General features: G+C 36.0%; 1 protein-coding gene across 3 annotated transcripts in view; it reads left to right on the forward strand.

Annotated features, from left to right (window-relative positions):
• Nucleotides 1-15,098, forward strand: part of LOC138692177 (coiled-coil domain-containing protein 50) — a 65,086-nt gene extending 49,988 nt beyond the window's left edge. For all 3 annotated transcript variants that reach the window (XM_069815230.1, XM_069815229.1, XM_069815231.1), the window contains 5 exons: nucleotides 139-277; nucleotides 5,119-5,238; nucleotides 8,114-8,385; nucleotides 10,635-10,837; nucleotides 12,924-15,098. In XM_069815230.1, the coding sequence (XP_069671331.1) occupies nucleotides 139-277; nucleotides 5,119-5,238; nucleotides 8,114-8,385; nucleotides 10,635-10,837; nucleotides 12,924-13,045 (856 nt within the window). In that variant the 3' untranslated portion in view covers nucleotides 13,046-15,098. The remainder of the gene's footprint in view (nucleotides 1-138; nucleotides 278-5,118; nucleotides 5,239-8,113; nucleotides 8,386-10,634; nucleotides 10,838-12,923) is intronic.
• Nucleotides 15,099-16,669: the final 1,571 nt, after the last annotated feature.

The raw sequence follows: 16,669 nt of genomic DNA on the forward strand, positions 1-16,669 counted from the left end.
ACACACCTGTCTTGTATGTAGGAGGTTTTGGGTCTGATATTTTGTTTCAATGAGAGATGCTTTAATACACAAGTATTAATAACTACGGTACATTACTTTGATTTGGTAAATATGTTTTTTTAATAAATGGTGTTACAGACTGTGCACGTTGACAGATGTGGCCGTCCAGACTAATAGTTCCTGTCAGACACCTGAAGACGCAGTTGCTGGAAACCCTCCTTCACCTCCTGCATTAAGCGAAGAAGAAGCCAGGAAAATACAGGAGGAGCAGGATGCAGTAAGTACTGTTACGTTTGTTAATTTATCACTGGTGATACATGTTTCTTCTGATTTTTCCTTGAGATTTTAACATATTTAAATTTTTGGTCCAAGGAAGGAGAATGGAGTCCATTAAATTGGAGTAATGTACTTTAGATTAATTTGTTCCGTAAAATTTGTAATACTGACATTGAGAAGTGTAGTCAGAATTCGACTGTCATCTTCCGATTTTTTATCTTCTATTGCCTATATTAAAGGAGTTCATTTTGTTGTACGACAGCCATTGTAGGTCCAGACCTACCAGCCAACTACTGGCCTCACGTACATATGTTTCAGTAGAGGCATCTAACCATTATGGGGATAATGTGTGGTTAGCACAATGATCTCCACTTCTCCCCCTCCAGCTGTTATAACTGGTTTTTAAAACTGGATTTCACTACTCACTGTACCTTCTCAAATCGTCACGATGCTGGGCGGGCGTACATTGACTGAAATTTCGTGAGAAAATTTCTTCCCTCAGGAGAACTCTAAGCAGAGCTCATATCGTATCGCTCATCCAAGACATGACACATGTGGCTGTGACGTGAAACAAAGGGTTTTATTGTGATTAATAAATATTTAGTCTGTTTGTTAGAATGTTGGCAAGTTTGACTAGATGATAATATGATATATACTATGTTACACAAACTACTGTTCATGAAAGATTGGTCAGATTCATAAAATAATACCCAGCAGAGGTCTGCATCAGACGTTTTAGCTCAAGCACCAAGTAGTTCTTAGCATAATCCAATAAGTAGCGCACATGCATGATGGGTAAAAGCCTTGCGAGCGACAAATCCTTGAACAGTATAAGCCGAGCATTAGGCACTCGTTCTTGTTACCGGCAAGTAGTACACTATCAAAAATGGAACGCGAGCTAAAAGATGTGTTGAAGTTGTTAATTTGTTCATTCCTAGCGTCGGGAAGAAATTTAACATTTAAATGTACAGTGATGAACTGTGTAGTAACATCATAGATGTTTATGATTTCAAAACTTTGCCGTGTTTAACTAATCTCTCCATAGTACAACTACAAAACTTGCTTTAAAATGTAATATAAATGTTGTCCCCCCCCCCCCAACACACACAGGAATGATTTTGTTTTTGCCACATCTGATAGATGTTATTGGATGTAAATATAGTTATTGTAAATGGAGAACACAATCATGATACTGCAAGAACCTTATCAAGTTTTCTAGTAATAATAATAATCATAATAATTAGTGTTTCAGTCTTTGCATTTGTAGCAGTTATATTTTCTGTATCATTATCTCTGTACTAATATTGTTATTAATCTACTGCTCCTATATCAATAATATTTTGTAAAACGTTTCTACATTGTCGCAGTATATAGGTGGAACACTAGTATATTTGTGATAAATCAAATATTGAACAATGATAATTGTATATCTAAGTTTTTTCATACTATTTTATTTATAACTCCACGTTACTGTTTTGGTATGTTCCATTAGACGTTTGTCATAAATGCTGAAAATAAAGTCTTATTTTTTTCAGTGTCAGACGTCTGTGTATCTTACCTGTTGCCTTCCATACAAGATAAGACATGTCGATGAGATGACCTTGTACGTACTTATGTTTCCTATGAGCGTATCACGACAGACCTTATCTCATTCAAGGCAGCAACATTCGACCGAGTTCAAGTAAGGGATTTAACTCTAATGCAGTGCTCTGATACCCAGAGTATGGGAATGAAATATACTTGTGTTTGAATTTGTTTCGTTAAACTTCAGTTTCTTGTTAATTCTGTCGGTATAATTATGTCTTCAGTAGGAAATCCAGACTTTGAGATGGGCAGGGCATGTAGCACGTATGGGCGAATCCAGAAATGCATATGGAGTATTAGTTGGGAGGCCAGAGGAAAAAATATCTTTGGGGAGGCCAAGACGTAGATGGAAGGATAATATTAAAATGGATTGAAGGAGGTGGGATGTGATGGTAGAGATTGGATTAATCTTCCACAGGGTAGGGACCGACGGGTTCTCTAAAAGCCTTAAGTAATTAAGTAGCAAATGCAAGTCACTTTTCATAGAGGAAGTGCAAATTGGTTTTGTCTAGTGGGGATGAATGATACAAATGATGATATTCTAACACATGGATATCATTCACTGCACATATATGCCCAACTGCATGCTGCGCATTTAAATCGCTCATGAAGCACGCCATTTGTAGTGGAAACTGAAGTTCTGTTCCGCTTGGCCTGCTGATTTTTTATGTATAAAACATGGAGGCAATGTGATGTGCTTAATATAAAAAAAAAATTGCTAAGATAATTAATATCAAATGACAGTACAAAATATTTCATGCTGATAAATATAGAGAAGTCAAGGGAGGTGACCTTGTTAGCTTTTACAGTAAATCATTAAATCTTGCAGAGTGCCCAGAACTTCGTAAATTTGCAGCTCAGCATATTCTTTGTAGTGCAATACGTATGTGAGCAGTTCTTTTCATTAATGAAACTAACAAAACCACATTTAAAATCAAGATTATCCAATGAAAATATGTGTGTTATATTTCGTCTTGCAATTGCAAATAATGTATTCCAGACATAACAAGGTGCGTTCCAGAACCCAATAGAATATGTTGTTTTGAATTCGATGAGGCTAAGGCAAAAGTACAGGTGATAATTTTGAAACAGTACATTGCTGGATTAAACAGAGACATGCAGTTCTGTAAATGTTATTCTTCTGTAAAGATATATTCGGTAATTGCATATTGTAAAATTAATTTTGGATTTTGAAAAGCCCATTAAAACATAATTTTTCATTCTAAATATCCCAACATATGACTACGTGGTAAATAAAATCATTTTCAAATACTGTCAAAACTATTTTATTACAAAGCATTGAAAATTTAACTGTAATTTGTTCATTCCTGTTTTGTGTTCTTTGTGGCTGACACATTAACCAAGTAGCACGCTGCTGCACACTAAGGTCATTCATGAGGTCTTTTCGTGACATCTTTGTCCTAACACAATCTCTTTGTATGATTGCTCATATTTTTGTCTGGAATTTAGCAAAGAAAAACTGGGGTGCAGGCATTATTTGAAATAAGGTTGGTATCACTTTGCCTCAAACATTGGATCCTTGATCATTATGTAGGATTAATTTCTTGTAAATAAAACACAAATTACAGCCAATTTTCTTTTTTTATTTTCTCTTCTAAAATTAGAGTGTGCGGAGTATTCGTGTATATACAGTAATTTGTAATTAATAGAGTTGTTTGTATTAGTGCAAATTACGTTTCTTATTATGATTCATAAAGGCTTACAGACAAAAGTTCGATTGCTGTAAAATTCTTGAAGGTTTTGTGAAGGAGAACTGCAGACAAATTTTTTCTGAGTATATATATGTATCATTCTACTCTTTCTCTGTTACCTTTATATTTTCTTTCCAGTTTTAATATACTTTGTATTAAGTGTTTTTTCTTGGTAAAGTAACATTGCTTCTGCAGCAGTAATTGAAGACAAAAATGATGATGGATATCTGTAACTCGTCATGCATTTAAGACAAGCAACTACAGTTGGCGAGTGTTTCCCTGGTCCACGTTAAATTAAAAATTCGTGACTAGAGTGACACTCGTCGACTGTGGAATGCTGGAAATCACGTGATGAGACAGGAAACTACGAGGAACCTGGTGTCATGTGGACTATGAACATGAACAGAAGAAAGTTCCTCATCAAGATTTAGAGATTCATTCATTCATTCATTCATAGTGTTCTGCCCAAAGCAGATCTTTCACTGCAAACCCAGCATTCTCCAGTCTTTGCTATTTTCTGCCTTTCTCTTTGTCTCCTCATATGATCCATACATCTTAATGTCGTCTATCATCTGATATCTTCTTCTGCTTCGAACTCTTCTCCTGTTCCTTCCAGTGCATCCTTTATTCTTAGCCTGTGACCCAGCCTATTCTTTTTTCTCTTTCTGATCAGTTTCAGCATCATTCTTTGTTCATCCACTCTTTCCAATACAGCTTCGTTTCTTACTCTGTCTGTCCATTTCACATGCTCCATCCTTATCCATATCCACATTTCAAATGCTTCTAGTTGCTTCTCTTCACTTTGTCGTAATGTCAATGTTTCTGCCTCATACAGTGCTACACTCCACACAAAGCACTTCACTAGTCTCTTCTTTAGTTCTTTCTCCAGAGGTCCACAGAAGATGCTCATTTTTCTATTAAAAGCTTTCTTTGCCATTACTATTCTCTTTTTGACTTCTTGGCAGCAGCTCGTGTTACTGCTTATAATGATTTAAAGATAAGGATATATTTAATAATAATCCGTGGTGCCACAGCTCTTGAATGGCCTAGACCAACCAGCTGGCTGCTGGCCTCACGTTCACATGCCAAATAGAGGTGGACGATCAACCAACCAGAATGAAGGTTTGTGTGGTTAGCACGATGATCCCACCAGCTGTAACAGCTGACTTTCACAACCGGATTTCACTACCTATCATAGCTCCCCAAGTGCATCACAATGCTGAGTGGGCACCACTGGCCAAAATTTCATGAGAAAATTTCTTCCCCCATGAGGACTTGAACTAGCGTGCATTCTGTAACGTGAGTCCTAGGCAGAATACCTTAGCCCAAGATGCCACAGCGCAGGACTAATATATATTAAAACTGAAAAAAACTTAAATTACTTTTGAATTATGTATGTACGTATGTATGTATGTTGCATAGGAATGGGAGAACAGAAGAATGTAATGAAGCTCAGTGAGAGGCATTTATTGTGTTAAGAGCCTGTTCATGGCAGAGGAAGTAGAGTCTTGTGACATCTTATGTAGTGTTATATTCTGTTTTACAGGAATTTGCACGCCTTCTGCAGGAACAAGAAGGCTACCGGCAGCTAGATATGCTAGACCAAGACAGACTGATGGCCATAGAAGCTCAGGATAAGGAACTTGCACGTCTACTGCAGGAGCGGGTTAGTGCTTTTCTTCCAACTAGCATAAATGCTAAAATATATTAAATTAAACTCTTACAGTATCCCCTTAAAAAATAATACAAATGGTAATGATTATATGTCTGCCTTAGTATTCAGTTACATTCCATCTGTAACAAAGTATTGCAGGTGGAAATCTGACCAGGTTTTATGATTGTAGACATAAAAATTCGTAAATGTGTCTTCACATCAAAGCAAAGGTGTTGGCCTGATATTGTAGATTTATTCCGTGTTAAAAATGTTCTTTTCTGAATAGATAAAGATAAACTTTATGTACATATTCTCTGTTACTCCATTTCATCATCATAACGGTTGTGGAGGTCTCTGGACGAAAGAAGTGGAAATATATTGATTCAATCTCTCACTGCCCCACAGCCATACATAGTATGAGTAATGACTAATGATAATAGACTAAGGATAACAGAGGTTTGGAATTGATCGGGTTACATCAGCTTCTTTTCTATGCAGTTAACGTGAATATATTAGGAGAAAATCCACAAACTACTAGAGAAAATACAGGAATTTTACTTGAAGCAAGTAAGCGATAGGTTTAGAAATAAATTCCGAAACGACAAAGTATATGATTATATCCCGTGACCAGAATATTGTACGAAGTGGAAATATAAAAATTGGAGATTTATTCTTCGAAGAGGTGGAAAAATTAAAATATCTTGGAGCAGCAGTAACAAATATAAATGATACTTGGGAGGAAATTAAACTCAGCATAAATATGGAAAATGCCTGTTATTATTCGGTTGAGAAGCTTTTGTCATCAGTCTGCTGTCAAAAAATCTGAAAGTTAGATTTTATAAAACAGTTATATTATTGGTTGTTCTGTATGGTTTTGAAACTTGGAGTCTCACTTTGAGAGAGAAACAGAGATTAAGGGTGTTTGAGAATAAGGTTTTTAGGAAAATATTTGGGGCTAAGAGGGATGAAGTTACAGGAGACTGGAGAAAGTTACACAACACAGAACTGCACGCATTCTATTCTTCACCTGACGTAATTAGGAACATTAAATCCAGATGTTTGAGATGGGCAGGGCATATAGCACATATGGGCGAATCCAGAAATGCATATAGAGTGTTAGTTAGGAGGCTGGAGGAAATGAGACCTTTAGAGATGTCGAGACATAGATGGGAGGATAATATTAAAATGGATTTGAGGGAGGTGGGATATGATGGTAGACTGGATTAATCTTGCACAGGATAGGGAGCAATGGTGGCAATGAACCTCCAGGTTTCTTAAAAGCCATAACAACTAAGTAAGTAAATGGCTAATAACACTGATGAACATCCACATCAATTTAAAGTTTGTATCAAACTAACAGCACCTGTGATTTGGTTACTTGACATGTCGGTCCAATGCCAAAACCACGAATGTCCAAAATCTTACTTTTGAGATAAACACATTTTAATATTCAAAGTGACATAAGTGGAAGTATAGAAGAGTTTTAAGAATTGTGAATAACTCTGAATTGAATGATCATACACTTATGTGACTTTGGCATAAGAATCTACATACCATACAGACTCAGAAAGTGCACTTAGGTGAAAATGCGAAATTTTGCACATTCGTGGTTTTGGCATTGGACCGACGTGTCACTGGAGTAAGTTGCGTTGTCTATAATATTACCTGGGAACACTGTTAGTCAAAAATGACTAGTTTCCTACACTTGCTAGGACTTCAATTGAAATTTACAGGAAACCCAAGTGAAACTTTCTGTGGACAAAGACTAATGAGATGAAGTTTTCTTTGAATATTCCCATTTTCCTATTCATCACTCCGTCTTGTTGCATCTACTGTAATCCATAAAATTAATTAAGCTGGTTAGTCATACTGCCATTGTAATGTTTCATAGATTATTGTTTTATGACAGGCATAACAACGATTACTCATTCATGAAGTATATGTTAGGAACATGATATGGTGATTTGTGACAAAAAATTAACTTGAGTTTCTGCTGGTGTAAGAAAGTCATCACTTAGGCCTACCAATTTTCAAATAACATACACTGATTGGCACAAAAAACGCAACACATGACTAAGGTAGTTGGGCTATTGATGATACTAAGGAGAAGAGTTCGGCCAGCACCGTGGATCGTGCCAGTTTAGCTCAGATGGAAAGAGTGCGGAGAGCTGAGAGGTCCCAGGTTCGATTCCCAGTGCCGGAACGAATTTTTCTCAAATTAATAGACATGACTAAGGTTTAAAAAAATGATGTATCAAAGAATGGAAACATCTGTTATGGACATTCAGTTTCTGCAGTTACAAGTTCTCTTTGACTGCCATACCATTACAATTGAGGCTCAAAATAGACTGCAGAAAGTTAGAGGTGTCAGCAACAGTTTTAAAATTAGTTTTTAACAGTAAACATGCTGCCAAGTCATGAAGATGCTGCATGAGCTTTTGCATTGGTGGGAGATGGACGCAGTATGCAATATGTTGCAGGAGTGCTGGGGACTGCAGATTCCACGATTTCCAGAATTGTACGAAAGTATAGGGAAACTGAGTCTTACTCAAGAACTCGCATATAAAACTGTCAAAACATTATTAAATCATAAAGTAGTAGATACTCTTCATGAAATTCACAGAAACATAAAATAAATATATATTTTTTAATCTTTAGTGTTGTGTTTTTTTTATGCTTATCAGTATATAGAATCTGTATCCATTTTTAATCAGGCTCTGTGATGGTTAGTTAACTTTGCTGTTAAAGGAAAATAATTTTATTGGAATTCAACAAAATTTGTTCTGCAAATGATTAGACAGAACTTTTTTTTTTGCCTTGTATCAAAGTGTTTCAGCAGGAAATAGTGATGTCATTAAAATTCACCCCTGCCTCCCCCCTCCTACAGGAGCGAGCCAAAGCAAAGCGGGCAAGAGAGAGAGCTAAGCAGAAAGCTCTTCTGAAGAAGCAGCAGCAGCAACAACAGCAGCAACAGCAGTTGTTGTTGTCAGATGATGAAGGTTTTGTGGCTTCTCCATCAGCACAGGGCCATTTGCTGCCAGGAAGTGAATGGGGAGACCAAGATGGACCAATTGCAGCTCATTCTACTGCCATCCGTCCTACTGACCTTGATCTGACATCTGGAGTCAACAGATCTGCAACTAGTCGTGGCAAGCAGAGGTGTGTTACATATGAAATTTAGAGACTTTTCTTCTATTGGAGAAATCACTGCTCACTTCTTTCCCTTGCTCGTTCCTTTCTTCCCTCCCACCTTTCTCTCCTTTTGCTGCTTCTCTCTGTATCATTTAAAAATAAGTCTGTTTACTTGAAATCAGTAATGGATTCAGACACCGTTTATTTGAAATCAGTAATGGATTCAAACATACTGAAGTCGTTTGAAGTTATTGAACAAATTAGGTGGGAATATTGTACCACGCTGAATGTACCATGTCAGATTTTCTTTCTTCCCCCTTCCCCCCTCCACCTCTACTTCAAATGAGAAGACCAGGATAGTATCCTAGACTTTTGACAATTTCTTTGATAAAATGGATCGATGTTGCTACATTCACTATGGTTGTTAAACTTTAAGTAGAAACTAGGACATAGCAAGCCTGTTTACAAAACTGGTTTTACAGATAAAGTTTAATTGTTGCTTTTGTTTCAACATGGATCTCTGGTGAATTAACTAACATGATTAGAATCGTGAAAACATGAATATACTCGTAATACTTTGAAAACACTGCTGAATGCAGCCTGCAACACTTCCATCTACAATTGAGGAGTTGGGATGAAGGGGTAGATGATATAAATCACGAAGTGTGGCTGTGGTCGATTACTTCAATTAGCTATTACCAATGGCTGTTTTTTTATCGAATTGTCAACATAAATAATATATATATTTAAACAAAATTATTCCATGAAATATTTTTTTCTACAGTTACTTTTTTTAATATAACACAGTATTTGTTTGAAAATGAACAGAATGCATGTTAGAAATGAATATACTGCATGTTATTCTAGTTAGTGAGCCAATGTATAATGCTTCTTGTATAGCATTTGATATAGTAATGAATTGTTATCCCAGATCACATATATAACAGATTGGCCATCCCCATGTTAAAAACGGTAACATGTGGAAGAGAACAATCACCAGGATCACCACTGTCGATTGAGAATGACTTCTAGATGGAAGTACAGTTGCTCCATGCAATTCAAATGAGAGTTATAACGTGACTTTTTATGCAGTAGCTAGATGGCAGCATAGTGAAATTGATAAAAGATGTTGCTGTCAAAGCCTATAAGGCTGAGCAATCTGTTGTTATACTGTATGTGATTAGAGCTGTTATTAAGTAATTATTATGTCGTTCCTATATCAGTTGAATCAGTAATTCACTGTAAAGAACTTAGCGCGCGCGGGGGGGGGGGGGGTGCGTGTGCGCGTGCGCGAGACTTCAAATTTTGGTGTTATATCTGATACAACTATAGGTAATTGTGCCAAAAGGATCTTGTCCATTGTATGTATCCTGTATTTTGATTTCGTAATGTTCATCTCTAAAAATAATTGCTCACACTTATAGGTTGAACAAGCAAAGGAACTCTAATAATAATAATAATAATAATAATAATAATAATAATAATAATCTATATAATTGGCTTAATATGTTCAGCTTTTACTGTAACTGATATATCTCGAGGTCTAATGAAGCTACGATAATGTACTTGGGCTTAAAACACTCAGGATGATACATATTATCGATTGTGCCCAATTTACTTGATTTGGCCAATTTGGACCCAAAGTTATGGTGGAAGATGTATTTGAGCGATGCATAGCGAAATTGATAGTGAAGCAGCATAGTAAAGTAGTTGTCTTCAAAGTCCATTAGACTGATCAATCTGTTATATTTTTAATCAGGGTAATAATATCGTATCATATCCCTCACATATTAGACCCTACAGGATCTGTTACGGTCTCATGCCAGCGCTTTCGTGGTCTTCCCAATTTCCTCTTTCCTCTTGGTACATAAGTAAGAATCTGTTTAGGCCTCAGGGTAATAATAGATGTAATATATAGTAAATTTGTTTTAACTGCTTGCAACAGCATATCCTAGAATGAGGTGAATGACCAACAGGCATGAAACTTTGTCTATTCATTATTCATTTCTAAAGAGTCGCACATTGCAAGTATGTATCAGATATGAAGTTATAAGCTTCCTCTTACCACCACTGTTCCTTAGTAAATCATTACCTAATTTCTGCATGAGGCTGAAATATGTTTTCTCTTGGCACTGGCTGGACATTCGTTATCTGAACTAAGGTTGCTAACTAATATGTGACAACATATTTTAATTTATATTTAATAATTCTTTAAGATGATAATTAAGAATAGGGAAGTCATTATTTGCAGTAAAAGAATATATTGTAATGTATAGGTTTCCAGATCCTGAAGCCATAGAAGTACTTTCCTCTCCTGAGCCTGGGCCTTCACATTCAGCACTGCCTAACATCGCCATGGCTATAGACCCCACTTATCCTCGTAGAGCAACTGTCACTCACACTAGTACATACAATACGTCAGCTGTGGACACACCTCCAAGTAACATTTCCAGTCCTGCTGTGTCTTTGCCTCCTCCAGGTAAGTTCAATCTCTGTGACTGATCATGTTTGCTTCATATCCAACTGGACTCTACACTGCCAAGCACTGATCGCATTACTTCCATAGATGCTCAGAGCTCTGGAAAAAATATTAACTTCGGAAAACGAGAAAAATACCAAAGCTTGGTCTCCTAAAACATTTTGGCTTCTTTCTTTGTGATTTGGCCCATATTAACAAATCCATCAAAAGTGCAGCTACTCGAATTATATCTGATATCCTCTTTTAATTTCACCTTATCGAATATTAAAACACAATTATGGCGATTGTCATCATCTCCTTCCATATCATTGGCTACTGCTGAGAGTACATGTGGATTAATACTATAATTGCATTTTATCTCACAGGATAGCTTCCTTAACAAAGAAAGTGAAGGCAATGGCAATAACTGATGGTTCAAACAATGTTCATAACTAATTAATATAACCTTTTGTTCATAACCTTTTCTCGATTTTATTAATAACATGAAAAACTCTTAAGATACTGTAAATTCTGATTCATACCTCATTCCACTTGGACATGCCCCACTCTTCTTAGTCATAGTACGAACCACGAGTTTTTGTGTATCATTTAACAAATTTATTTTATATCTGCTTCACAACCTTCTTAATTAATTTATTTCATTTACATAACCCAGTTTCTTTTTCCTACTTTCAGAGAGGAGAAGTCACAGCTGCTTTACTTCTTTTCCAAGTTGAATCACTTGATTTGAAAGATCATTGTTTATAATCGACAAATACTTTCAGTTGGCTTCACCCATTGCTTCACTATCTGCATTCGATTCTTGTAATATAATTTTGGGTTCCTTAGTCTTTTTTCTCTCCTGTTGACGAGCCTGATAATTTCGTATTTTAGGAGCCTTTCTTTTGCTCGGTTTAAAATTGAAATATTTTGGAATTTCAGGAAATTGCTGTGGCACAGCATCTGTTGTTAATTTCCATTTATCACGTTTTAGTTCAACCATTTTCCCTTGTATTACAAAAGAGTCTACCTTCTATCATGTCATTGTTAAAGTGAACATTTCCATTTATCACGTTTTAGTTCAACTATTTTCCCTTGTATTACAAAAGAGTCTACCTTCTATCATGTCATTGTTAAGGTGAACATCGCAAACCCAATTTTTTTCTGTCAATGAACGATCACTTTTCGGAATTACCCTGTTCCATTCATCTAAACTATTTTTAGGGGGTTTAAAGAAGTGTCTACAATCTCCTGCCACATACCCTGATTTACAACCAGGCACAAAACAGCTGGGCATCATGAGAGTTGATTAATATTTAAACGCTTTTGTCCAAAATAATTTATGAAATCATAAATATACTATTATAGCATAACATTACCCTCAACTGGTATACTCACATGCATTTACTGTCACTTAATTTCGCTTAATTCACATAAAATACACTATTCTCATAAAAACTACAGAAATTCATAGTGAAACATAGTGGAACACATGTTGTCAGCAAATAGCTGGATACATTACGAAGATAGATTAGATTAGATTAGATAAAAACTACAGCGATTCCACTAGTGTTACTATGTAAAGTCCAGAGTCACTGCCAACCATATCGCCCACTATGACACCTATTGAGGAAATTTGGAAATATTTCGGCTGAATTATGGGTTCTTATGTATGTTTCCTCACTTAGTGATTTACCCGTCCTGATACTAGTATGTTTCGGGCACTTTTCTAAGCACTGTATTCATATATCTTATTACATTATTCAAGTAATTGGGTGAAAGAAAGTATATGAAATTCTTTGTACCATTCTTCCCCTCTATAAATTTTATTGACCTATTTTCCTACTGGTTTTCGATTAGTAACATATTTAATAAGTTCCCACTTTCGCACAACTTGTTATTGCTATCAGTTCAACTAAGTTTTACTATCTACTGAAACAATGGCAGCAGTGCAACTTCGGCCGTGCACAACAGTATAAAAGTCCAGGTGGATACAGAGACAGTGTGACCATAGCCCAAAACCTTTGAATTCTTCTTGTCCTCGTTATATTTCTCCTTGTATTCTCTTCTTTTATCATTGTATCTTGTAACTTACTTTCAATTGCAGAATTTGATGAAGATGATAGCCCTGTACCACCTTACATGCCAATACAGGGTCAACGGAGGTCAGCTTCTCTAGAGAAGAAGAACAAGAAGGGACGCAGTAAGGATAGCTGTAAGCAGCAGTAACCACAACTAAAAGGCATGTGCATTTATTGAAATTGGTAGGGCCTTAATATACTTTCAAAAGGAGAGGGAGGAATATCAGCAGGCGTAATTTCCTTATCTTTCTTTTGATGAGCATATCTTGCAACCCTGAGAGTACATGTCTTATCCCATTATATGCACCAAATTAAGTCAAATCTCAAGAGATTCAGGAATCTATCTTATTATGATGCATTTAACTATTTCTCTGATTACTATTTTGTAACTTTAAACTTTAATTATTATTATTTATATTATTCTTAGTAAAAGAGTCACAAGTACCAATATACCAATAACATAGCCTCTATTAAGTCTAGACAGACTTGATAATTGAATTTCTTCTGGTATTAGGGCTTGGAGCAGTAACAGAGAGGTACTTGATACAGTTGATATCGGTGATGCTACTAGCTTTTCTCACCCCTTCAGGCTCCGGAGTTATGTTGGTTAATTTAATGTTCACATAGACCTGGTTAATGTTCGCTCATTTGTATGCTCAGTGTTACCAGCATAGTACTAGTGGCAGTAGGGTACTGGACATGTACTTCAGAGTGATCAGCTCTGGTTCAATATAGAAGATAAATTTTGCCTTTAATTGGCCTGTCATTTTATTTAATAAATGAAGGTAGAATCTTTGGAAAATATGAAGTTCCTCATAGTGCCAGCCATCCATTCCTCACCATAAGCACTTTTCAGTCTGAATGAGAGATTCCAATTCCTTCCAGTATTATGTGCGTCTCGAATGGGGAAATATGTACCCCTGCCTCATATGGTGTACGACAGAGTAATTTGATATTTTTGGAATGTTTGAACCCAGAGCATATGCATATATTTTTATGCATTAAATTTTCTTTTAGCAGTATTGATTGTCTCACTGCCTGCCAGAACAGTTATATTTGTCTCGTGACAGTCTCTCTTCTCAACATGTCATGTCTTGTACCACAACAGAAATGTAGACAGTAGTATTTCTGTAAGGAAGCCGTCTTGGAAGAACATAAGTGCAGTAGAGATGTTTCACATTCATGGTCTGTCTCTACTGCCAATATTCTAGATTTACTCTTTCCAAAAGAAAATTATTCTTTTATTTAAGGTATGCAGAGGATAGAGAACTGCATGCTACTCTAATGACATGATTATGCTCAGAAGAGAGGTAGGTGTGAAGTATTAATGTGGTTTTGGATGATTTGTGAATGTAAGCGTGTACTGTAAACAAAGAAATTAGGGAAGACAGGGAACTGATCTCTGCACTATGTCCTTAATACATTAAATAATATGTTGCACATTTAGCTGACATGCAAGATTTGGATCGTGTTGAAGCAAGCATCCAGATATAGGTATACTTTTTAGTTGACTTCTTTAAAACTGTCTCATTTGTATTTTGTGTATATGTAATTATTTCCATTAGTCATGCAAAAACGTATTTGAATGATGTTTCCTTTTCATTTATATTTATATTGTTATATTAGATACTAGAGTTTAATTGTAATGATGACAATTATTACCGTTAATACATTATAACAAAAATGGACACGTCCTTTGAATTGTGGTAAAGTTATATAGATACAATACATATATTCTACTTTTGAAATAAAAATTAAAATAAATTTGTAATGAGTAATTAAAAAGAGAATAATTCTTAATCATGCATTTACAGACCTCACATAAAGAAAGCATTTTTGCTTTATATGATATGTAAACACTGATGATTGTAATATTGTCGTTTGATGTTGCATTAATATTTAATCTTTTGAAATTACTTTTATATGTGGACAAGACGCATTGCAAACACTCAGCTGAGTTATCATAATGTGCATGTCAGCTGAATATGTTAACTCCCTGCTAACCAAATGTAGTCCCTCACAGTACCTTTACTTTGTCTCACCCTAATTTCAGTTTTTTTGTTTTTTGTTTTTGTTTTTTTGTTTTTTCCATGTGATGTAGCATTTGTGAGTGCATACTGAAAGTATTGACATATGATAAAAATAATTATATACTTTGTATGATATAGAATATATCAATAAAAATACTTTATTATAACTAATGTACCTTTCTGAGATTATATTTTATTTTCATGCCTTTTCTATACTTTTATCCTTCCTAAACCTATAATTTTTCTTCATAATTGAGTATATTTGCAGCAATTATTTATATTATGTACTCTTAATGGCAAACAGTATGGGCAACTGACAATTTTTAAGTTTCAGATACATAACCTTGTGCATGCTCGTCTTGTCAAAGCTGTAGTTCACCAGGTAACACATAATTAAACCATTTAAATTTGCTGTATTTTGTTTAAGAGTTAAAATATGTTATAAAATTGAATGGAAGGTTGATTCTAGATACATCAGGGCCTCTGAAGAGTGAAATAATAAATTGATAAATACAAAATCAACTGAAGCGAATATGAATAGGAAAACCACTTATTATGCCGAAACGAATTAACAGTCTTAGTAGCATAAGTTGTTATGGCATTGGCCTTTTGAACATTTAACAGTAGTAGTTCAAGGTTCGAACCTCCCACAATCTTTTGTTTTTTAATTACAAATTTACCATCAAATATGTCTCACAAAGCTATGTTTATGTGGCAACATCTCTTAGAATATACCTAAACTCTAATAAATAATAAACCTCCCTCTCTCTTCCAAGCAATACTCCTGTCTGTTAATAAAATGTTCTCTCTTGTCATTATGCTTGAAGATGGCAGAGAGATAACAACTCTGTCAACAAGTCATTGGTTCGTGTAGGTTATTCTGCGTCAATGGCGGCCAGAGAGATTGGAGTCCCATTGTCAACTGCTAAGCGGTGGGATACATTTTTTTTATCGAGAATGGTGAAGTTGTGAATCGTCCCATTCCGCGCATCTCTACAAGGGGAGAGGATGCCTTGTTATTGAGAGAAGTTGAGAACCACCCCTGTAGAATTGGCTCTCAACTCAAGAAGGTGCCCAATTTTCCAGGTTCCCCACACACCATGAGGAGACCTTTTAGAGATGTGGCATATGGTGTTGTCGAGCTGTGAGGAGATAACATCTGACGATGGAGCATGCTGTGGACCATCTAGCGTATGCTACTCTCCAACAGGACATCGAAATGTCATTTTCTCCAACGAGATAATTGTCTCCAGTAGCAACGATGGTCCTGTCCTAGTTTATCATATGAATGGCCACCGTACAATGAACACTTAACAGGTCGTGTTGCGTGAATATCGCGTGTTGGAGGTGGATGTCATACAATGGGACAGAACTTCTGGAATGCATCGATGGTTGGTTTATGGCAGAAGTCTACGAACACATTTTGGCAAAAGTAATATCCCTTCTGTTAGAGAACGATATCCAGAAGGAACACTTTTTTTCCAGCAAGATAATCACCCGGTACGCACTGCCAGCCGAATTCAAAAGGCCTGATGTCGACCTGGTCAAACAGATCCTACACTAATTGAGCAGAACAACCACCCTTTCGGACAGCTGACGAATTGTGGGACAGAGTTCTAGATGCGTGGGAGGAGGTGGCCATGAATTTAGTCCTGTTCCATAATCTTGTGGACTCCATGCTGCGCAGAATGAGGACAGTTGTTGACAGGTGGTTTGTGGATGAGATACTAGTCTCAATCACA

This window comes from Periplaneta americana, chromosome 16, assembly GCF_040183065.1.
Source record: "Periplaneta americana isolate PAMFEO1 chromosome 16, P.americana_PAMFEO1_priV1, whole genome shotgun sequence".
NCBI lineage: Eukaryota > Metazoa > Arthropoda > Insecta > Blattodea > Blattidae > Periplaneta > Periplaneta americana.